Below are 22,302 nucleotides of genomic sequence, written 5' to 3' on the forward strand. Positions count from 1 at the left end.
CCTTCCTTCCTTCCTTCCTTCCTTCCTTCCTTCCTTCCTTCCTTCCTTCCTCCCTCCCTCCCTCCCTCCCTTCCTTCCTTCCTTCCTTCCTTCCTTCCTTCCTTCCTTCCTTCCTTCTTTCCATCCATCACAGAGGGGAGAGATTGGGGGAAGGGAGAAGATTCTCATAGGCCATACAGATGAAATTAAAGAAAAAAGGGATCAGCAATTACTTATTTCATAAAAGAGTGCACTGGGGACCTTGGAGAGAGGACAGACTACAACCTAAGGGTAGTGAGTAGGAGGTAAGAAAATGGAGACCATGAATGTAAATAGGATCAAATGGGATAATAAGCACTTAGCACGGTGCCTGGTGCATGGGGAGAGTTAAATGAATGTTAACTATTAATATTAAAGAGCTGTTGCTGGGGGTTCAACTGTGAGAAATAGGAGGCAGTCTGGTACAGTGAGAAAAGCACTGTCTGGAGTCAGCCGCCCCGGCTTCACTTTCTGGCTTTGCTCCTCATTTTTACCTGTGTGACCTCAGGCTGATCACTTAACATCTCCTGCCTCAGTTTCTTCATCTGTACAAGGGGGGAGTTGTGCTGGTTAGACCTACCACTCCATGAAGCTCTAAATCTCTGATTTCTGACCTGATGATCCTGAGATGTAGGACAATAACTTAGTAGGGACAAGGACAAGCTTTTTAAGGAAGGGGAAGATATGGGCATGTTTGTAAGCGGTAGGCAATGATGTAATGGATAAGTGGAGATTTTACTCTCAACACAAAGAGACTGAGGAGCTGATGGAAAGGAGAACCTCTCGGAGAAGATGGAAGGGGATGGGATCCAGGTCTCAAGCAGAGTACTTGGTTTGGTAAGGGAATGCCCTTCTGCCCTTTATCTGCTTTCCTGTGGTTCCAGAATTTATCTAGAAAATCCAGAAGGCAGGAAGAGCTGCCTTTGGGCACCTTCCCCTTTCATGCCCTTCCCTTCCTGACCAGGGACCCTTTGGACCCACTGAGGCTCCTTGACCACTCATACAGCTTTGATGAGATGGGAGTCACCACTTGTATTCCTTCTGATGAGCTGGAGGACCACCAGGTCTTATCATCTGCCCTGTCTCTGGGACCCCCAGAGCCCCATCACTGACGTAACCTAAGTTCTGCTTCCCTCGCCCTGTCCTTGCCATCTGCCCCCCAGCTACACTCTTAGGGCTCCTGGAACTTGCAGCTCCTCTGTCACTGGGCTTTTCATGTCTTGCCTTCTCCAATTAGAGCCCAAGCTCCTCAAAAGCAGGGAGAGCAGCAACCATCTCCTCCTGTCTCTTTTCATCCCCAGCAATTACCACAGTGCTTGACACATAGTAAAGACTTAATACATTTTTTTCCACTCATTCAAGAGGGCATTCATAAGGGATGACTTTATTTTTCAGCTTAGTATGAGATGAAATCCTTTGCTGAGAAGGAGACTTGAAGAGAGAAGATACGGTTTGGAGCAACCTAGGAGGGGACAGTAGAGTTAATCCAGCAGAAATAAAGGGGAGGCACTTGGAGCCCACTTGAGATAAGATAACAGAAATTTGTCAGCGTCCCTGTCAGTTAAGGCAAAGCTGACTCCTTCAGGCAGCTTTCAAGTCGGAGCAGACACCGAGATTAAGTAAATTGCCTAGTACCACACAGGGAGTAAGCACCATTGTCAGAATTTGAATCTAGACCCCTCTGGCTCCACAACTACTACTGCCTACCATGTTAGAGATGCTTGTTCTTGAGCTCTGGGTCACATCATGCTACAGTAAAATGTGTCAAGTCTATATCAAGTGAGATAATACATGCAAAGCACTTTGTAACTCTTAAAGCATGATAGGTAAATGATAAATATAGATGATGATGATGATGATGATGACGGATAATGGATAGAGATAGAAATAGATGGTAGACATGTAGAGATAGATGATGGATAAACAGTTGGTAGACAGATGTATTGACAGAGATAGATAATAGATCATGGATAGCGGTAGAGAGATGGATGGATAGAGAGATATAAATCATACCTGTGATTTCACTGGAGTTTGGAGTTTCCATGAGGAAACTCCCTCTCCCAATGGTTAGATATGCGCTGTGCAGCTTATGTAGTCTTGGAGAGTTGCCCAGAACACTGAGAGGTTGTGACTTGCCCAGGGTCACACAGTCAGATGTTAGAGACTTGAACTTTTTTTTCAAGTTTTCCTGGTTTTGAGACTGGTTCTTTATCCACTATCCCCCAGAAAAAAATGATAGTAGTAATAATAGTAACGACAATAAGAATAATATGTTTTAACCAATTGGTGATTTCATTGGTATAGGGAAGTCCCTGGATGAGGAAATGTCCTTCACCAATGGGAGTCAGCCCTGATCTGCAATTCATAGGATCAGACAACTGTCTGCGACACTGGGAAGTTAAGGGACTTGCCCAGCATCACACATGCAACCTGTATCGGATGCAAGATATGAATATAAATCTCTCTAACTTGGTGGCCAGCCACCTATTCTCCGTGTCACATTGCCATCCTTATAAATGTCAGCTGTCATTGCTATATAAACAGGCTTACAGCAAACAAAAAGAGTCCCACAATCCTGTGGCTCACTGGTTTGTGAAAGTGCCAATGTTTGGTAGGTAAACAATCCTCTCCTGCATTTTGAAGACTCTCTCTCACAGATACATGATATCAACATGGAGTCAATGCTTTCTGTTTGCACTGAGATAAAGCCAGCATCCCCTAAGGATTCCAGGAGCCAGAATGATGGGAAGTTCATTATACTCAGTGTCTCTGGGCTCATCACGGAGGAGCTTCTGGGATGAAGGAGGATGGTCAAATTCTCACCCACTGATAGGCAGAGGGGACCCTAGGACAGCCCTCCTCAACTCTCCTCTAGCTGAATAGGCTGCGGCTTCACCCCTGGTTGGGTGGGTAGGGAGGTAAGCAGGACAGGACAAACCAACTTCAGAGACCAACCTGGCAAACTCAGAGCAGGAGGCAGCATGGTAGTGGAAGAGTGTTGAATTCAGAGTCAAAGGACCTAGGTTCAAATCCCACCTTTGCCATTTGCTTCCCTGTGTGACTCTGAGGGAGTTACTAAACCTCTTTGGTCTTTGTCTGTAAAATGAAAGGGTTGGAGTAGATGACCTCCAAATCCTTTTCTAGATTTAAATATATGATTCTCTGAATAGCAGAATTGGAAGGTGGAAACACCTTGGAGATGCCATCATTATAGATGTGGAGCCCAAGGATCACAGAGGGCAATTGCTTGCCTACCATCACACAGCAGGCACAGGTAGGATTCCGATCCAGGTTCATTCAGGCTCTAAGGTAATGGCGGGAGAGACCGAGGTAAACCCAGCTCCGTGCCTGGCTTGTTATTTGTATGTTCCAAAATTCCTCCCAGCTGCAGCCTTCTGTTAGTCTGTTAACCGAGGATGGACCTGAGCTGAGCTGTCATCTACAGCCACGCTCCTCCTTCCCTGGCATCCTGAGTGTTTGTAGAGGGTGCTCACCTCCCCACGGTGGGTTCCTTAGATCCTGCCTTGTCTCTGCTATGGAGGCAGGAACTGTGTTTCCTCTTGTGTCCCCTAGAGTGAGGGTTTCCCTTGGAGCTGGTTGTTTCCCCAAACCGTGCCCTTCAACAACCCCATTGGGAAATCTCCTTTCAAAGTTACTGCTAGGGATCTCCAGCTTAAAGCCAGCCTGAGTGCTTCTGACTCCCCCCACCTCTCCCCTCCCAGCTTCTTGACCTTCCTCCAAGACTCAGTGCAGGTCCAACCATCTGCAGCACCTCTCCCCCATGCTGGTGACCTCCCTCTGAGGTTACCTCGCATCCATCCTCTCTCTATCTTGTATGTACCCAGTTATTTACATGTCTCCCATTAGAACTGAGCTCCAAGAGATCAGGGACTGCTTTCATGCCTGTCTCTGTATTCCCAGCATCAGTACTGTACTTGGCCTATTATAAACATTAATGAATACTTGTTGACTGACATAACAAGTAAATAATAATGACTTACTTGTTAGTCAATTGATTACTTGACCAAATAATCGCCCCAGTATATTGTTATTGGAAAGAAGCCAGAATGATTCCCTAGAGTCAGTCCTCTGTAAGGAATAATTTTAACAGGCCATGTTATGAATGAATGAGTAATATAGTCCTTGCTGGAAATCCTTGGGTCATAAAAAATGTCAGAGTGGAGAGGAACCTAGGAGCACAGAACATCAGAGCAGAGAGGAACCTTGGTGCATAGAACATCAGAGCAGAGGAACCTGGGTGCATAGAACATCAGAGCTGAGAGAAGCCTTAGAACATAGAAGACAATTTCAGAACTGGAAAGGACATTAGAACACAGAACATATAGAACTGAAAGGAATCTTGGAACATAATGTCTGAGCTGGAAAGGACCTTAGAACAGAGAATGGCAGAGTTAGAAGGGCCTTTAGAACATAGACTATTAGCACAGTAGGGACCTTAGAATATAGAACATAGAATGTGAAACCTTGGAGGGAGCTCAGAGATCATCCAATCCACCTCCTTCAATTTTCCATGTGGGGAAACTGATGTCCATGGCCCAGGTCAGGTGCATTTGTTTCCTTATTAAGGTCTAAAAGATATAACTCTATGGTGGTCATTTCAGGAAGGAGGACTAAGACAACGGGAGAGAGATTTGTAAGTCTTAGTAGCATCAGATGTGGGGGTCTCTTGGGTACCAGCCGTACCCTTCAACAACCCCATTGGGAAACCTCCTTTTGAAGTCACTGCTAGGGATCTCCAGCTTAAAGCCAGCCTGGGTGCTTCTGCTCAACTCAGAGTCTTCCACCAGGTGTCTCTTCCATTCCCCCAGTCCCCCACTCCCTGTAATGTGAATGAAGGTGGGAAGACACAAACTGGGATAGAAGGCAGGAATGGGCGCGACCAGGCTGGATATGGTTGGCCACTAGGTGGCAGTCACAGCGGTGTCTTGCCCATCTTTCAAGTTCAGCTGGTGGGATATGTATGTGATCAGTCTCCTTGGCTGGAGAGCACCTAGGTGTCCTTGAACGCCCTCCCCAGGCCCCGTCTCTAGTTCTTCTACTGGAGACTGAGTAAATTACTTCTAAATCAAGCATTGAGGGTCCCCAAAGAAATCCTTGAATACCGTCCTTTACCCTGGATATGCAGACCACTAGCCACACCCTCCACAGCCCCTCCTCCCCATCCCTGCAGTTGCAAGCAGGCTCACAAGAAGCCCTAAGTCAACCCCACCACCCCTGGCCTGATCTAGTGTGGAATCTTGCACCTGGGAACAGGAGCTTCTTCCTTTCCTCTCCCTCTCTTCAGGAATCACCCAGCCCCTGCCTCTGGGAAGGGGTTCAGAAAGCCCTGGGGATGGTATTGGGGAGGTGCCAAGGAGCGACCACATCCTGCAACAGTTATGTGGGGACTGCTAGCTGCTTCTGTGGACAGGTGAAAGGAAAACACAGCATCGACCCTGCCCTCCTATGGGAGCCCCATGCTGGCTCTCTGAGGGGTCATTCTGTGGCCAGGCTCATCACCCTCGTGAAGCAAGGAGAGGAAACTGAATCCCAAGAAGCCAGTCTCTGGGGACTGTTCTCTTCTACCTCCCAATTCAATCTGTGAGGACAGAAATATTCAGTCTGATCCTTTGTTCCTTCTTTGTATGAATGCCATTCATTCTTGTCTGTCTGTCCTTGGGAATATTTGGTTCACATGAAATCAGAGAACACAGAATGTGAGAGCCAGGAAGGACTTTAGGACAGAGAACAGAGAATATCAGGGTTGGGTGGGACTTTCGGTTATAGAATAGAGAATGTCAGAGCTTCATTCATCTTAGCCTATAGAACAGAAAATGTCAAAGCTAGAAAGGCTTTAGAATACAGAAATGAATGTTAGGACTGGGAGGAAATTTAAAACATAGTATATAGAATAAAAACCAGAAGGGACTTGGGAACAGAGAACAGAATGTCAGAGGTTGAAGGGATTTTAGAGCATAGAATGTTAGGGCTGGGAAGTACCTTTGGATGACGAATACAAAACAGCAAAATGTTAGCTTATACAATGTGGCTTAGGCAACAGGCTCTTAACTAAGCATTTACCTTCTGCCATGAATAGTGGCAGGAGAGAAAAAGAAAGGCACAAATAGTCCCTGCCCTCACAGGGCTTACATTCTAATAGGAGAGACAACAGGTTAAAACTGGGTATAAACCAGCTATATACAGAGTAGCTCCCCTATCAGAGGGAAGACACTAGTAGTTGGGTGGGGGTGTCTCCTGCAAAAGCTATGTTCTTAAAGGAACCCAGGGTATCTAAGAGGTGAAACTGAGAGGGGAGGGGGACAGACAGGCAGACAGGGACACAGAGACAGAGTCAAAGACAGAGAGAAAGAGACAGAGATCCAGAGACAGAGACAAAGTCAGACAGTGACAGAGAAAGGTGAGAGAGAAAAGGGGAGAGAGAAAGGGAGGGAGAGAGAGAGGGAGAGAGAGAGGGAGAGAGAGGGAGGGAGAAAAGAAAGGAGGGAGGGAGAGAGAGAGAGAGAGAGAGAGAGAGAGAGAGTTTTAAAGAGGTAGGGGGGAGGGGGAAATGATAAGTGCTGTTCTGGTCATGTTGAATTTTAGAAGTCTTTTTGCCCAGCTCCAGAGGGTCAAAAGGCAGATAGTGACATGGAACTGTAGCTCAGGAGATTAGGCTATAAGCTCCCTGAGGGCAGGGACCCTGTCTGATGTGTTAAACACCTTTGAATCTACCCTAGTATCTAAATTCATTGTGGCTACATTGTAGACACTAAAGGCCACCCTGGAAGGCAGGAGTCCTTTCCCTATCCTCCCACACCTGCCAACTCTCACCCTGGAAATTACTTTGTATACATTTTGCATATTTATTTGTGTACTTGTTTCTTCCAATGGAATGTAAATTTGTTGAGGACAGTGGCTGTTAACAATTTTGCGTGGTGTTACCTGAGCTTGGCACGGTGCCTCACCTGTAGGCACTTAATAAAAACTGAATGAATGAGGAAACTCTCTGCATTGGTTTTGATTAGGCTAATGACGACGAGAGGCCTTTGAATGGATGCTGCTCTATGAGTAGCCATGGGTCCAAAGGCAGATCTTTCTTTCCTCCACACTGAGGTGGAAGCAGTTAGCCCTTTCCTGGGGAAGGGGGAAGAGGAAAACCAAGGTCGTTGTGTTCACCTTGGCAGAGCATGCACCGGGTTGGGCTTGAGTGCAATCAAGAACATCTGCCCAGCTGCCACTGGAGCGGAAAGGTTCCTGAGGCTCCCCGTCCCCCAAAGGGAAATCGATTTTTAAAAAATAAATTAACTTTGCCAGTGAAATTGGAGAGCACAGTGCCTTGCAGACAATTACAATACTTGATGATTTTGCTGATGTGGTTACTCTCTTCACCAGCTCTGAGTTCCACTCTTCATTCCTGGGAGGAGAGTCCTTTGACTGGAGAACCCATCACCTTCCATCCTCACTCTACCCCACTCCACCCCACCCCCAGAAAACCTAGTAATTAGCCTTTCTGAACTGAGCTGGGTAGATCCTGTGATAACAGATGTTGGGTCCCTCAGTCTTTCTTGGACCTAAAGCCTTGCCAGTTTGGCAGGGCTGGCTGGAGTTAATGCTCTGAAGGACCATCCCTTGAGAGTCCAGAGTCACCTCCACGTTATGACAAAGCTCTGGAGAAAGATTTCAAGGGAGGTATGACACACAAACCATGCATACTCAGTGCTTACTGAACTGAATTTTAAATTCCCAGCATGAAGGAGAAAAATACCCCCTAATATTCTGAACTTTCCAGAATCCATTCTTGGAATAGAGCCCTAGGAATCAGGGTGACCTTTCTCCCAAATGAGTTCAAATCCCAGACCTCAAGAGCATTCCAGGCAACAGTCATAATTCACCCTGGCACATAGTTTAGCACATAGTAGGTGCTTCAGGAACATTTGTTGAATTCAGTTGTTGAAATCTCCATTTACCTATTGGGCAACTTTAGGGGAATATAAGCAATGTAGAACCTCATTTCTCCATCTCATTATACATTAGTTCCTTTCACAATATCTGGTCCAGTTTGTTCCTTGAATATAAGATTATATCCCCCATCTCTGTGCCTTTGCACTGGCAGTCTCCCCTGCCTGGCCTGCCCTCCCCTTCATCTCTACTTCTTAGATTTCCTACCTTCCTTCAAGACTCAGCTCAAATCCCACCTTCTGGAAGAGCCTTTCCTGCCCTGCTCCTAGCCCCTCTCAGTTTACCCTTATGTACTCTGTGGAGCTTGCATATAACCATCCCCCCAATTAGAATGCAAGTACTTTGAGGGCAAAGATTCTGTATGTAGGAGTGGAGTTTTCTCTTCCTTTGCACCCCTGGTGCTTTTGCACACATTAAACATTTAATAAATGCTTGCTGACTGACTCACCTCTGCATTTTAAAAGCCTTTGCTTACTTCCAGGCTTAGCTCTGATGATGAGATGAGAATTTCTACAGGAGGCCTTTCTCTATCCCTGTCACTTATCATTCTCCTCCCTCTCAAATGAGTGGTTCATATGTATATAATATGCATGTGTGTGTGAGTGAGTATATGCATGTATGTATGTATGTATACACATATATACATACCTGTTGTGTCATAGAATGTAAACTCTCTGAGTGCAGGCGCAAGTTCACTTTTGTCTGTCCCCAGTGCTTGGCACAGTACCTCTCACACAAAGTAGGTCCTTATTAAGTGATCACTGATTTATTAACTGATGGATGTCTCTCTTGTTTGGGAAACCCACTCATAGCCCCCCTGACTGCTGTCCAGGGTCTGACCCCATTACAATCACAGAGCTTCTAGATCTTAAATCCCACATTGACTTCACACTCCATTTTTTTTTTTTGCTTAAAAAGCCCATTTATTCTCAGTATAGTCAGCAATGAGTGACCCAAAGTCCCTTCTCCTGCTTTTTTGGGACTCACTCCAGGGATTGAGGGGAAAACTGTGTATAATGATCATTTCTCTGTAAGCTTCATTCTTTTTTTTTTTTAACCGAATGAGGAATAAAATTGCCCTCTGTAAATCTCAGCTGGAGAGGGATGGGAAGGAATTGTGGGTTCCTGTCTCAGCCTTCTCTATCAGCATCCACTTGAATCCAGGGCCTAGGCACATGGTCCCTACTTCTGGGGAAGTGACAGCATGCTGGGGTGAAGCAGTCTCTCTCCCAGATACAAGACAAGCTCTCCACTGGAAGCCATTGGTGCCTCCTGGGCTTTCCAGGGATGGTGCCCTGAGGAGATTCCCATAGGTCTGGCTCCTGCTGTGGCCTCTGCTATGTTTAGCAGCTACTATTAATATAGGGAGAGTTTGGGGAACCTTGGGAAGAGAGCAGCAGTCAGCATCTTAGAGATGATAAATTATAGGATTTAGAGCTCAAAGAGATATTCCAGATCATCTAAGTCAATTCTCCTTTTTAATGAGAAGACTGAGGCTCAGAGAGAAGTGACTTGCCTATAGATAGTAACAGAGCCAGGATCTAACTCCAGACCCTCTGACTCAAAATCCAGACTTCATCCTATGAAGCTATGGGGACAACTTGAGGGCAACCAGCCTGAGAATGAGAACCTCCCTAGTCAATGAAGGGGATGTTGACAGTTTACCAGCATTAGGAGAGGGGGTTAAAAGGGCAAGAAGCCCCTGTGAGGGGGGTTGGAGCTGAAGGAACTTGGGGCATTTGCGTTTGACAAAAGAAGATATAGAGGATGTGAAAACTCTCTTCAACGTCATATGGTAGAAGGATTGTTCTGCTTGGCTCCAGAGGACAGAATGAGGAGCAGGGATGGTGGAGGGGTAGGGCTAGGGGTCAGAGGGCCAAACAGAGGAACTTCATAGTCAGTTGAGCTGTCCCAAAGTGGAATGAGCTATCTCAGGAGGTAGCAGGTTTCCCCCTCACTGGAGATTTTCAAATAGAGGCTGGATAACCATTTGTTGGAAATGTCATAGAAAGAATTTTTGTTTAAGTCCATGTCTCAGAAGTTCCTTCCAGATCTGGGATTCTCCTCCCACCATCCACTGAGGCACAAGCCACCTGAGGTTGTGATTCGTCAGCAGACAAGGGTCAAGACGTATTAGCTGATGTGAATTGGTTTGAGGCTCAGAAACTACAGACTGAAGACTGATCAGTTTCAGCATAAGGAATGGGATTTTGGCTCCAAATTGGTAGATTTCCACATCTGAATCTGTACAACTTTGTGGCTCTGGGTGATCCAGGAGGCTTGAAGGCAGGAGGCAGAATGGGAGGCAAGCGATACAGGACTCAGTAGGCATCCTTCCCTCTCTCTGGGTTTTGCTCTATGAAGCTCCAATGTCATCATAGTCTTCATCAGATGAGTCATCTTCATGACCACCTGTGACTGCTGGGGTACATGGCTCTGCCCAAGCCAGAATATATAGATGGCAAACACATTTCATCCCCTGAGACCTTTCCCTCCTCTGGATCCCATACCTCCACTAGGTTAGATGAGACCCAAAGAATACAACCCCTGGAGTCCTTATCTCCAATCCCCAAGTGCCTTCTACTCAGCACATTTTTCTCTGGGATGAGATGATTAATATTGTGAATTCCAGAGCTCAGGGAATAACTGGAGCTCTTCCCCAACTCAGGAACACAGCCACTAACAGGGACATTGGGAAGGCTCAACTTTGCGCCCCAAACCCAGAACAGAATCACAGATTTGGAACTGGGGAAGGACCTTACATATTCATAGAGTCCAACTCCTTCATCTTACAGAGGAAGAAACTAAGCCCTCAAAATAAGTGATGTTAGAGCTATCTAATTCAATCCTCTCATTTTACAAATGAGGAAACTGAGACCCAGAGAAGTTATGGTACTTGTCAATAGTCACACAGGTAAGTAAGCAGAAGAGATGGGATTTGAATCCAGTCCTTCAGTTCCAAATCCAAATTTCCACTGCACTGCCTAGCCCATCAAGCTGGCCCCATCCCTCCAAGATGGAGCCCCAAATCATGGAGTCAAAACCAGAGAAGCAACTCCAAAGCAAAGGATCTTGTCTCCACAACTCTTGGAGAGAGAAACAAAGGAAATACGAGATAAGCTCACAGCCTGGAGTGCTGGAGTGCCAATTTACTATAATTACTCTATTACGCCCATTTTACAGATGAAGAAATAGAAGCAGACAAAGTTGCCTAGGTAGAAAATGTCTGGGACAGGATTTGAACTCAGGTCTTCTAGACTCCAGATGTAAGACTCTAGCCACTGTACCATTGGTGATAACCAGTTGAAAGACCTGGGGGTGGGGATTAGTCTAGAGAAGAAAAGTCTTGGAGCCAGGATAGACCTGAATTCAAATCCTGCTCAGACCTTACTATGTTACCTTGGGCAAGTCTCTTAAACTCTCAACCTCAGTTTACCCATCTGTAAAATGATGATAATAATAGCACCTATGTCCCAGGGCTGTTGTGAGGATCAAATGAGATAACATATGCTTTCCAAACTTTAAAGCACTCAATAAATGCTCAAATTATTGTTATTATTAATAAGACTCCCTGCCTCAAACACACACACACACACCTGTCTTGGGTTCATCCATCCAAACCAAACATCCCAACCTGCCTACCTGCTCCCCATTCACTCCATGGGTATTTCACTTTCTCCTTTCCCCTCTGTTACCTGGACACACAAAGGAAGCCATGGGTGGTGCCTGGGATGAGCCAGAATTCTCATAACACTCCCCAGAGGAGGTGCTGGAGTCGTCCTCAGCCACGGGTGCTGCTGAAACAATTCTAGAGTGGCTTCCTGCAAGGGAACCAGAAACAAGGGAAGACTTTTTTTTCCAACTGGGACTTATCCTAGGGACATTTGATTCTGCTTGGCCTCAGGGGAAAAAATTAGAATCACTGGGGGACAGTGGCAGGGGCAGATTTGGGCTCAGCTGAATCAGAGATGACTTCCTCGAGTTATTCCAGAATTCCTGAAGCTGAGTTGGAAGGGATCTCAGAGACCATTTCGTCCAACTAGCACCTGAACAAAGACCTTTGGAAGTGGTGCTTCAGCCTCTGAGCTTAGCCTCCAGAGATGGGCAACTTAGCCCCTCACCAGGCAGCGCATTGATTCCACTTTGGGACAGTTCTCACTATTAGGAAGCATTTTCTTATGTCAAGTGTAAAATGGCATCTCTGCAATTTGAAAATGGTGGTTTCTAGTTTTTCCCTCTGGAGCAAAGGAGAACCAACCTAGCCTGTCTTTCGTGTGATGGGCTTTTAAATGCTTAGGACCAAGAATCACAGTTTAGATCTGGGACAGACCTCAGACGCCAGCTGGTCCAATCTCCTTGTTCTTCAGATGGGAAAACTAAGCCTCAGAAATGGGCAGAATTATGATCAGAAGATCACAAATCCATCGTTAGAAGGGTCCTTACATGCAATCTAATCTAACCTTATTTTACAGATGAGGAAACTGATGTTCAGAGGAAGTAAAATGACTTGGCCAGGGTCTCATAGATCATAAGCAGAAGAGTCAGGGTTTTAAATTAGGTCTTCTAGTCTCCAAAGCCAATGCTCTGCCCACTGTATCACACCGCCTTTTGGGAAGACCACTGTCCTATCCTTTCCCCAAGACTTTTCTTCACCAGACTTATCCCCATCCCCGTCCAGGTCTTTCAACTGGTTATCACCAATTAGGTGGCACAGTGGCTAGAGTGTTACATCTAGGGTCTGGAAGTTCTGAATTCAAATTCCATCTCAGACACTTTCTACCTAGGCAACTCTCTACTTCAGTTTTCCTCATCTGTAAAATGGGGGTAATAGAGTAATTATAGGAACTACCTGCCAGGATATCTCATTATCAAATGAGACGATATTTACAAAGCTCTTTGCAAATCTTAAAGCACTTTTTGAATCCCAGGTGTTATTATTAGATGTCATGGTGTAGATGGTCTTTACCATCCTGCTTGCTCTCCTCAGTGTTGCAGTGGTGAAAATACATACTGGTCGAACTTGAGCGAACCTCGTATGTCACCCAAATGCAAGTCTTATAGTTCAGAGGAAGACACTGACATCCCATGTGGGGAAGGAACTTCACCTAGCTCCCATAAACTGTCAGGGGTTGGAACAGGATTCGAATCCAGGCTTCCTGCCCCTTCCTTCAGTTAGGGGCTGGACTTGTTGCAGCCACATGACCCTCTTAGCTCTACAAATTTATAGTTTCATGATTCTCAGGACACCTCAGGTTCGTGCTTCCTCCCAATCAGATTGTTTTAGGCATAACTAGGTATAATGTTATTAATTTTTAATTTAATTTTCTTTCATTATCAGTTCCAAATTCTCTCCCTCCCTCCTCTCCTCCTCTACCTATTGAGAAGGCAAGAAAAATAAAGACATTACAAATGTGTATAATTGAGGAAAATAAATTACTGCACTGGTCTTGTCCAAGAAAGAAAGTAAGGAGAGAGAGAGACAGAGAGAGAGAGAGAGAGACAGACAGACAGAGAGACAGAGACAGAGAGACAGAGACAGACAGACAGACAGAGAGACAGAGAGAGAAGAAAGTTCACTTCAATCTATCCTCTGAGGCCATCAACTCTCTATCTGGAGGTGGATAACACCTCATGATGAGGTCTTTGGAACTGTGGTCCAACCAGATTTTTTAAAAATGAAAACATAATCGATGCTTCTCTTTCATTTTTTAAACAAAGTCTCTCATGTAAAAGCTATGTTTCTTCCTCCCATTCACCCTGTGAAACTTCCCTTGTAACAACCCCTGAACCCCCGCCAAAAACCAAAACAAAACAACAAAACACAACAGTTTAGCAAAACTAACTAGGAAGCCAACAGAGTATGTCAGGTATGCAACATTCTGTGCCCATAGCCCTCCCCTTTCCACCCAGATTTGATGGAATAAGGGCTCCTCCCCCGGATGGGCTTACCAAGAATAGTGGCCTGGGACCCAGCCAGCTCCAGGTTGGGAGGAGCCTCCAGGATGTTCCTTTCTGAAGAAGAGCCTTGGAAGATGAACAGAGGCGGCTTGCTTCTGGGACTGTTGCAGTAATCTTCCCCAGAAGAGGTACTGGATTCACTATTGTGCCTCAGGTGGTTCTGAGAAGCCAGGAGCCGGGCATCTAAAATCCGAGGGGGAGGGTTGGTGGGGTTAGACTAGAGGATAAGGGGAGCTGTTTGCCCAGAAAGATGACTGACAGCAGGATGGCTTCAAGTTAGACCCCAAAAGAACCTCCTTTCTGAGATGCCTAGAATTTGGAGGAGGAAAAGAACTTGAGTTTTAACTAGTCTACTCCCCCACCCCCATTTTGAAGATGGGAAAGTGAAAGTCAGAGAAGAGGCTAATAACTCATACTTCCATATTTTCCTCACCCTAAGAGATAGGCAACAGAGGGACTATCATTCCTTTTTCACAGGTGAGGAAACTGAGACCCAGAAAGGTCACACAGGTAGTAAATGGAAGAGGTGGGATTAGAACCCGGGTCCTGACTCCAAACCCTGTGATCTTTCTGGATCCCACTAAATCTTTTACTCTCAGTGTCAGACATCCCCAGCGCCTGTGTGGTCATTATATGTTATGGTTACAGTCGCTTCACCAACCTGGTCATTCCCTTCTGAACTCTCTAGCTATGGATTTCCTTCCTCAAAGGTGTTACCTTGTTCATTAAGATAGGTACTGAAGCTTAGAGGGATGAGGCCTGGTGAGGAAGAGAGAAAGCTTGAAGAAATGCTTTCCTTCCCCAGGTGGTGAAGCAAGGCAGCCAGCTTGGGGGCGGGGCTGGGGCGAGGGGAGGGCGAGCCTTCATAACCCAATGGATTTGAGTGTGCCCCCCCCCACTCTCTCTCCCTCCCTCCCCGCCTCTGAGTAAGCAAGAGGAATGTTCTGGCAATCACAGAAGGGGTGGTGGCCTTGGGAGGGCACATGGTGAGTTGGGACCATCACTGGCCTTGCAACCTGAAGTACAGGGCCCTAATCTTGGCTTGGTCACTTCTTATCCATGTATGACCTTGGTCTAGCAAGTCCCTTGACCTTTGTAGGGCTTTGTTTTTCTCATCCATAAAAAGAGATGGTTGGACCAGTTCGAGCACCTTACAGATTGGGCGCTAAGTGATTGTGTGAAATGTGGAGCCCAAAGGGAATCCGGTGCTCCAGGGAGGGTCCAGCCGGGTGTGGAAGGGGGCTGCTACCAGAGCGGTGAATTCCTCAGTGTGCAAGCACGCGACAGCTTATATTTAAATGCCACTTTAAGGTTTGCAAAGCATTGTACAAATATCGTTGATCTCATCCTCCCAACAACCAAGTGCTTTTATTATGCCCATTTCATAGATGAGGAAACTGAGGTATACAGAGGTCAAGTTAAACTACCAAAAGGCAACTAGGTAGTGCAGTGGCTAAAGAGCTAGACTTTGAGTCCAGAAGACTTGAGTTCAAATCCAGCCTCCGATACTTACTAGTTGTATGGACCTGCCTCAGTTTCCACATCTATAAAATGGAGATGTTATTATTAACACCTACCTCTCAGTTAACACATGTAAAGTGTTTTGCAAACCTTAAAGCACTATATAAATGATAGCATCATCCTCATTATGTGACTTATCCAAGGTCACACAGCCAAGAAGTGTCTGAGGTCAGATTTGAACTCAGGCCTTCCTGTCTTGTCAAGGATGTCTCACAGACCCAGATGGGAGCTGGTAGAGCCAGAAGGGACCTCTGCTGTCTCCTGGAACAACTCTCTGTGTTGTTACAAAGGAGGAAACCGGAGTCGAGCAGGGGGAAGCTATGAGACAGGTCCCCAGGCTTGTAAGCACCAGAGGCAGCATTAGAACTCCTGGCTCTGAAGCCCATATTCTGCAGGGAGCAGGGTCATTCTAGATGGTTCTTTCCAGCTCTAGAATTCTATGGGTTCATGGTTCTCAGGATGGGACAGTTTCATGCTTCTTTCAGCCAGATTTAAGACTTCTTGAAGTCTCTTGTTTGCACATCAGTCATTTCAGACACATTCCCCTTCCTAACCTTCCAGTGAACTTTTTCTTACAACAAGGAAAAACATCTAAGAAAAAGCAATTGACACAGTGACACTATATGTGACATTCTGCACCCACAGACCCCCACCTCCCCAAGGAACCTTTCACCGCAAATTGATGGATCAGGGTTTCTCCCTTGGATCAGCTTACCAGGCAGAGTGGCCCGGGAGCCAGCCAGCTCCAGGTTAGGAGGCTGCACCAGGAGGTGGCTGGACCAAGGTAGCCTGCTAGTGGGACTATTACAGTAACCTTCTCCAGAAGACGTACTGGACTCACTGTCATGCCTCAGGTAACTTTGAGGAGCTGGGGCAGGGGGATCTGCAATGCAAGGTCAAGATTTAGGGGATTAGAAAGCAGGGGATGGAGAACTTTTCTGAGAACAGGAAAAGATGACCTTTAGTTGGTCAGTCAGCCAACAAACATTTTAGCAAGAAAACTTCAGGTTAATCTAAAAATAAAGAGATTAATAGAGCTTTCTTAGTTCCAAAAGGGGCCTTAGAGATCAACCAGTCTCCCCCCCCTGCTTAACGTTTGGGGAAACTGAGGCCACAAGGAGACCAGTAATAGCTCACACCTATGTAGGACTTTAAGGCTTACAGAAAGCTTTCAGAAAAAAACCTGTTTCTGAGGCCCAGAGAGGCAAAGCAATTTGTACAAGGTCATACGAGTTCTAAGTAGCACAGCTGAGATCTGATCCCAGGCCTTGTGGCTCCAAACCCAAGGCCCTTTCCACGGCTCCATCCAGCCTCTGCTTACAAAGTGTAATCACCACAGTGGGATGGTGAGAGACACTGATGCTGGAGCCTCTCAGGGTAAGTGAGTCTCCAAGGAGGCCCTAGAGCCGCTCCCTTCCCCCCATTCCACTCTCTCTCACCCTCCTGCAGTGGGGGCATCCTGAACCTGCTTTGCTGGACCATGTCTTCAGTCACTCGGTGCTTCTGGGAGTCTGAAAGCAGAGTTCATGATGGTGATAAAGGGAGCCCTAAGGGAGTGGTGGAGGGCAAAGGGGTCTTATGTCAAGGCTAGAGGGGGTAGGGGTCGGGGATGAAACACAGAGATGCTGCAGAACACACCTGGAGTTGGGAGGAGAGTCCCAGGGTAGAATCTTCCCTCCCTCTGAAACCTACAAGCTGTGTGAACCTGGGCAAGTCACTTCCTCCTGTGAGCCCTAGGACTCCGAAGGGGCAGAGAGACCTCCCTGGCTATGCCCTGAGCACCTTGGCCACCCTCTCTGCAGGATTTACTTCACAAGGTGCTAAATACAAGTAAGGCTGTGTCTGCTGACTTTGGCAAGCCTTCAAACCCTCTGCTCATGTCAGAGCTCTGGATTAGGCTTGGTCTGTGGAAAGCAGGTGGGGGCTCCACAGACAGCTCAGGCAGCCCTGAATGAAGCATGTCTGGGAACATTTTCCCTGTGGGCTTCCTGGCTTCCAGTGAGCCCCAGCTGGGAGAGTCTGAGCCCTGAGTCTGAATCCTGGGTCTGCCATTTACTCCTTGAGTGACCTTGGACAAGTACCTTCCCTTTTCTGGGCCTCAATTTCCTCACCTGTAAAATGAGGGACTCAATGGTCTCTAAGGTCTCTTCAGCCTCTAGATCTCTGATCTCATGAGGTGCTGCCCTATGCCCCTCAGGGAAGGTGGTAGAAAAGAAAAGATGCCACCCCTGGAGTCAGAGAACCTGGCTCATAACCCCATTCCTGATACTTAGGACCTAGGTTAAGTCACTTACCCATTCCCAGGACCTCAGTTTCCTCACTTACTAAAAGAGGAAATTAGCCTGTGGTCTCAAAGGTGACTCCCTGGCAGTGTGAGTCCAAGTGTGGCTGCTCTCAGAGGCCCCCTGGGGGATCGCTCCTCCACAAGTGATCAGGAACCTTGCTCAGACATCTGCCTTAAACCCCAATGTTCTATTTCTTACCTCACCCCAACCTTAGGGCCCACAAAGGGCATACAGGGGGAGGGTTTGGGGAGACCAGGTAGAAGGGGCATTGGCTGAGGCAGGTGGGAGCAGAAGAGTGAGCTCCAGGGGAGCTATTCTTCCCCCCCATCTTTCCCTTCTTAAAGTGGGGGTGAGGAGGAAAGGAAGGCCGGGACAGAGATCACCAGGAAGGAGAGACAGGGAGGGGGATGATGCCCCTTACAAGGACCTATACAAATCTGTCCCAAGACCCCAAAGCATTTAGAACCTGTGAACTTATCCTCTTCCTCTATGAAAAAAGCAAGACAGATTACTCCCGTTTCACAGAAGGAATAAATGAGGAAGACGGTGTCTGGTCTTCCCTAGGAGGCAGTGCTAAAACTTGACAGTGAAACCCAGAAGTCCCATCTTCGAGCCTAGCCCCCTTTTTATTCATCTCAAGCTCCCCAGGCCAGGGAGTCAGGCAGGGAGACACTCACTATAGAAGGTTGAGAGGGGCACTGGGGGCTGCGTGTGGAAATCATAGCGTTCATAGTCAGAGTCAGAGTCGGAGTCAGAGTCCTTGGAGGGCAGGGCTCCCACCTGCAGGGATAGCTTGGGTGCTGGGAAGAAAACAATAGAGTCAGGACAGGAAGAGGGGGGATGGAGATGGACAGCTGCTGCAGAAAGACTATTCATTCAATGTCATCCAGAGTGCACTTATTAAATGCCCACTGTGAGCCTGGCACTGTGCTGAGCACTGGGGAGACCAAGAAGAAAAACAGAAATGGAAGTCGCCAAGAAGCCTGCACGCCCTTGGTTAGCGGCAAGGACCTGGCGCTGAATTTGAACTCAAAGACCAAAGGTTCTTACTCTTTGTAACCTGGAGCAGGCCATCTGACTTCTATGGACTGTGACTTCCCCTGCTGTAAAATGAGCGAGTTGGGCTAGCTCTGAATCCTATGAGAAGAGAGCGGGAAGGCAGAAGGGAGGGGAGGACTTGACCCTTGGAGGGACCTTAGAGCACCTGATGCTCATTTTATAGATGAGGAAATTGGGGTCCTGGGAGGCCCCACAACTTCCCCAGGTCTCAGAGTAGTGACAGAGACAAGATTTGAACCCAGGCCCTTTCCATTGTGCCATAAAGAAAGCAACAGAGGAGAAAGGCAGGAAGGCAATAGGGAGTAGGGAGTGGGAACCAGGAGAATGGGGAGCTGACTGGCTGGTCTACTCTGAAGGGTGACAATGTCACAAATGCCTAGTCAATCGGCACAGCAATTGTTTGCTCTGGGAACAAAGGATTGCCCCTGCATGCCGTGAGATTAATACTCTACACTCATTTCCAGTTCCTGACTCCAGATGGAGCTGCCATTTTGGCTTAAGAGCCCAGGGAAACTCTGACCCTTCCTCAGGGATGAATCCTACCCTGCCCATCCCCAAGCTCCAGCCCAGCATCTCCCTCCAGCCCTCCAACCTCAAGGTGGATGGAATTCTACCTTCTTCTTTAGGGATGGTGATAGAGACCTCCTGGTAGCTATTGTTTCCTCCGAGGGTGGCTGTGGATGTCCGCTGATTATGATTTTCCGTGGTTGGGAGTGCTGAGGGTAGGGAGGCACATAAGTAGTGGAAAGACTTTGGGATTAGGAGTCCGAAGGCCTAGCTTCTGGTGTCAAGCTCCATTCCTCACTAGCTGTGTGACTTTGGGCAAGTCTTTGCCTCTTGGGGCCTCAGTTTACCCAGTTTGCCCCAGTACTCTCAGAGGGTAAGCAGGCCAATCTCCAACCCATCCTGGGAGAGCATATCCCTAGGGATTGTAAATGTTCAGGACACTTACCATACTTTCCTTTAGCCTTCAGAAAAATGAAAGCCAGAGCGGTGAGTGACCCCAGGAGGAGAACTGCCAGGACAATGCATAAGAAAAGGAGAAGCTGCTCTGGAAACCCCTTCTTTTGCATTCCAATTGGCACCAAGGATGCTGCAAGCAAGAGAATGAGTGAAGGGAAGAGCCTTGGAGCTGGAAGGGGCCCAGGGATGCGGACTGCCAGCTGGAGGGGGCTGCCAGGTCCTCAGTCCACCATCCTCATGTGCCTTCAAGGCTCATCCAGGCACCACCTCCCCCACGAGGGCTTCTTGGAGCCTCCCTGGCAAAGTTGCCCCTCCTCAGGCTAGAGGTTTCCAGGGTCAGGATTAGGTTTAGTTTTGTCTTTCTCTTCTTAGCTCCTGGCACGTAGTAAATGCTTCATTAATGTTTGTTGAACATTATTGAAGACATGTATCTGATTTCTATCCCACTGTAAACCTCCAACGGAAAGTATTTCCTTGTGGAAAAAGCAGTGGCCTGGGGAATCTGGAGACTTGGTCACTGTAGCAGAGAGTGGGCAAAGCATGTAACGGGCATTTAATAAATGCGTGTTGATTTGAAGCAAAGATCACTGCTCTGGCAGTCTGAAGACCTGGATTTGAGTCCTGACTCTAAGTTACTAATTGATCATATGACCCTAGCCTGGGAAAGTCCTTATACTGCTCTCTGCCTTGATTTCTCCATCTGTAAAATGAGGATAATATAAGCACACGGTGTCAGAATTAGAGAGATTATAGGACTATAGATTTGGGGCCAGAATTGTAATTCTCACATTTACAAGTGAGGAAACAGGTTCAGAGAGGTTCAGATTCTTCTAGGGTCACACAGCTAGTAAGTATCTAAGGTAGGATTTCTAATTCCAGCACTCTAATCACTATGCCACGTTTCATCTAATCCATATCTGAGCAGTAATCTTCTATATAACATTTTTTAGGAGGCGGTTGGGGTTAAATGACTTGCCCAGGGTCACATAGCTAGTAAGTATCTGAGGTCAGATTTGAACTCAGGGCCTCTTGACTCTAGGGACAGTGTTCTATCCCTGGTGCCACCTAGCTGCCCCTCTATAACATTGTCAATAAACTTCTGCTTACAGACCTTGAGGGATGGGACTGTTCCTACCCCACAGGGTTGTGAGGTAGAAAAAAAAAAGTGCTTTGTACAATATAAACTGTTATCATTATTTTCATCTTTAAAATCTTCACAAGATTCCCTTTCTTCTCCTGTTGCTCTGTTCCAGGAGAGTATTATCGCCTTTGTAGGAAGAATATTTCTCAGCTTTTCTAACCTAAATCCTTCTATTGTTCTGTCCTGTGATGAGCACAAAGTTAACTGCTCCCTCCCTCCTACATGGGATCCCTTTGTATAACTGAAATGGGTAGAGCGGACGTCTAGGTGGGGATGGCCGTGGAAAGTGCCGAGTGGGGAATTGGCAGATGCATCAAGGGCTAGAATCAATGAGCTACCCCCAGCTAGGCATGAAGTACCCAGCAGTGTCCCTGAGTGAGGACGCATGCCTCCCCTCCATCCGCTCCAGCCCTGGGAGAGGAAGGAGAGAAGGGCACACCCAATAGATGAAGATTATGGCGTCATAGCATCACAGGGACCTGAGGGCATAGCAGACAGACTCCTTTCTTGGAAGACTCACCCGTTGTGGGTAACTGAGGTTGTGAGGAGGTCTTGGGAATCAGTGACATATTGAAACTCAGAGAGCCTGGCAGAGAGGACCAAAGAGAGAACATTCAAGTCAACCAAACTGGGGCCCTTGGAGGGGAAGGAAACAGACAACGAAGGGCTGGGAAATATGACAGAAGGGATGAGGAGACATCAGGGCTAGGACTGGTCCGTGGTCTGAGGAGCTGGGACTGTAGGAGAAGACCCATAGAAAGGGTAGTTGGGTTGTTCCCCACCTTCCTGCCCATTCCCACTGCTACTAAGGGATGACTGAACGGTGATGGCGGCAGCAGCGGCAGCGATCCCATACCTGCTGTCAATGCCTTTGACACTGGGAGGAGGTGGAATGAAGCTAGGGTACAAGGGGGTGCTGGGTACTCCAGTGAAAAGAACACTGGGCCACAGACCTAGACCATCCCATCCCCTGAGGGCCGGTCAAGGTTGAGAGTGGCTCTTCAGCAGCCTAAGTACAGAAGAATGAATTTCCCACCCCAGGAACACTCCAAGGCTGTCCGCTAGGTCACTGAGAGCTCCTTGTCTGCATCAGCAGAGGGAGGACTCTGGAATCAAGGGCCCTTAAATGTTGTTCTGCCCCAGTGCCCAAGCCACGGAGATCCCAGCTGATGTTCCTGATGCTGTCACTTCTCTCCTCCTCACTTCATCTTGGATTTTTGTATGAATTTCTGTGAGCATGTGATTGTCCCTATGGAATGTGAGCCTAGCAGTGTCTTATACCTAGTAGCCCCTGTTTGTTGAGTTGAGATGGATTTGAATGCACCCAATAGATGAAGATTATAGCATCATAGGGACCTGAAGGCATAGCAGACAGACAGATGGGTGAAAGAACAGACC

The 22,302-nt window shown here is 47.2% G+C and overlaps 2 protein-coding genes and 1 long non-coding RNA gene across 3 annotated transcripts in view; 2 read left to right on the plus strand and 1 right to left on the minus strand.

Annotated features, from left to right (window-relative positions):
* The window catches only part of LOC138177350 (uncharacterized), a 10,653-nt gene extending 8,011 nt beyond the window's left edge, over positions 1 to 2,642 (plus strand). Inside the window, exon 3 of the long non-coding RNA XR_011172482.1 lies at positions 2,323 to 2,642. This is a non-coding gene — a long non-coding RNA (uncharacterized lncRNA). The remainder of the gene's footprint in view (positions 1 to 2,322) is intronic.
* Positions 1 to 22,302, plus strand: part of PRPF19 (pre-mRNA processing factor 19) — a 353,360-nt gene that overhangs the window by 219,647 nt on the left and 111,411 nt on the right. The window lies entirely within an intron of this gene.
* The window catches only part of CD6 (CD6 molecule), a 16,748-nt gene continuing 3,089 nt past the window's right edge, over positions 8,644 to 22,302 (minus strand). Inside the window, exons 3-12 of the mRNA XM_069108571.1 lie at positions 21,687 to 21,857; positions 21,425 to 21,499; positions 19,753 to 19,893; positions 19,415 to 19,516; positions 18,419 to 18,541; positions 16,896 to 16,967; positions 16,172 to 16,339; positions 13,927 to 14,118; positions 11,673 to 11,798; positions 8,644 to 10,413 (exon numbers count right to left, since the gene is read on the minus strand). Coding sequence (XP_068964672.1) covers positions 10,334 to 10,413; positions 11,673 to 11,798; positions 13,927 to 14,118; positions 16,172 to 16,339; positions 16,896 to 16,967; positions 18,419 to 18,541; positions 19,415 to 19,516; positions 19,753 to 19,893; positions 21,425 to 21,499; positions 21,687 to 21,857 — 1,250 coding nt within the window. The 3' untranslated portion in view covers positions 8,644 to 10,333. The remainder of the gene's footprint in view (positions 10,414 to 11,672; positions 11,799 to 13,926; positions 14,119 to 16,171; positions 16,340 to 16,895; positions 16,968 to 18,418; positions 18,542 to 19,414; positions 19,517 to 19,752; positions 19,894 to 21,424; positions 21,500 to 21,686; positions 21,858 to 22,302) is intronic.

This window comes from Petaurus breviceps, unplaced genomic scaffold (assembly GCF_028583685.1).
Source record: "Petaurus breviceps papuanus isolate PSGF00001 unplaced genomic scaffold, PetGlider_PUasm1.0 90397, whole genome shotgun sequence".
Lineage (NCBI taxonomy): Eukaryota > Metazoa > Chordata > Mammalia > Diprotodontia > Petauridae > Petaurus > Petaurus breviceps.